The sequence below is a fragment of the Brassica oleracea genome, unplaced genomic scaffold, assembly GCF_000695525.1.
Source record: "Brassica oleracea var. oleracea cultivar TO1000 unplaced genomic scaffold, BOL UnpScaffold02988, whole genome shotgun sequence".
Taxonomy (NCBI): domain Eukaryota; kingdom Viridiplantae; phylum Streptophyta; class Magnoliopsida; order Brassicales; family Brassicaceae; genus Brassica; species Brassica oleracea.
Genome location: NW_013619514.1, coordinates 1 through 1,369, shown reverse-complemented (window position 1 = coordinate 1,369; position 1,369 = coordinate 1). Strand labels below are relative to the sequence as shown.

Below are 1,369 nucleotides of genomic sequence, written 5' to 3'. Positions count from 1 at the left end.
ATGATCGGGTACTCTGACTCGGGCAAAGACGCTGGACGTTTATCAGCGGCGTGGCAGCTGTACAAGACGCAAGAAGAGCTTGTGAAGGTTGCGAAGGAGTTTGGAGTTAAGCTGACAATGTTTCACGGGAGAGGTGGGACTGTTGGGAGAGGAGGTGGACCTACACATCTTGCTATCTTGTCTCAGCCTCCGGATACCATTCACGGGCAGCTAAGGGTGACGGTTCAAGGAGAAGTTATAGAACAGTCTTTTGGAGAAGAGCATTTGTGTTTTAGGACTCTTCAGCGTTTCACGGCTGCTACGCTCGAGCATGGAATGCATCCACCGGTCTCTCCTAAACCGGAGTGGCGTGTACTTATGGATGAGATGGCTGTTATTGCCACTGAAGAGTACCGTTCTGTTGTCTTCAAGGAGCCTCGTTTCGTTGAGTACTTCCGTCTGGTAAGTTCTTTAACCAACACACTTGCCTAGGCCTAGTATTTTTGTCCGAACCAAACCAAACATTGGTTAGGATTTCGGTTCGATTCGGTTCGGTAGGTTTGAAAATTTTGGTTTTTCGGTTCAGTTCGGTAAATGGTTGCTTCGGTTTTCTTTTTAAAAATATTATAACCATATCATACCAAAAACCCGAACCAAAATTTTGACAAAATTAAACTAAAATCTAATGGAAATTAAAAGTAGGATTTTCAAAAACCGAACCAAACTTTATTTTGGCTTAGTTCGGTAAGATTTACAGTGAAACCTCTATAAATTAATAATGTTGGGACTACACCAAAACTATATAGTTTATTTTAAAAATTAAACAAAAACTAAATGTTTAATTATTTACTCGATAATATAAATCTATGAAGCGAAAAATTTAATTTCTTAAAAACATTTTAAATTTGTAAAATGTTACAATATTTTTGAATATGATAATAAAATAATATTTTATTAATCTTTATATATATAGTTACGATTTTAATAATGAAATAATAATCCGAAAATATATATATAGAAGAAGATACAAATACATGTGAAAGTTTGAAACAATCTATTCAATGAAAAAAGTATACCGTAAACTTATTATGTTTTAAAAATTGATAGACACATATATATTATAATATATACCAATTTAGAATTGAAAACAAAATATTTATATAAAAATAAATGAAAACAAAAACTTGCGCGGTTGTGCGGGTCGAGATCTAGTACTAATTGAACCAAAAACTCTATTTGGGACTGTAAAATTATATTATTTTATAGAGATTTTTAGTGTATATTAATTTATAGAATATTAATTTAAAGAGGTTATATTGTATGTTAACTGAAGTAATCGAAAGAAAGAACCGAATAACCCGAACGACCCGAATCTGCAGGCCTACACTTG

At 33.7% G+C, this 1,369-nt stretch overlaps 1 protein-coding gene across 1 annotated transcript; it reads left to right on the top strand.

Moving 5' to 3' along the window:
- Positions 1-801, top strand: LOC106321781 (phosphoenolpyruvate carboxylase 2-like). Its single transcript, XM_013760019.1, has one exon. The coding sequence runs from the start codon at positions 1-3 to the stop codon at positions 469-471; it is 471 nt and encodes a 156-aa protein (XP_013615473.1). The 3' UTR covers positions 472-801.
- The last annotated feature ends 568 nt before the right edge of the window (positions 802-1,369 follow it).

Coding starts and splice junctions, on each gene's coding strand:
- LOC106321781 (XM_013760019.1), top strand. CDS start 1: ATGATCGGGTACTCTGACTCGGGCAAAGACGCTGGACGTTTATCAGCG.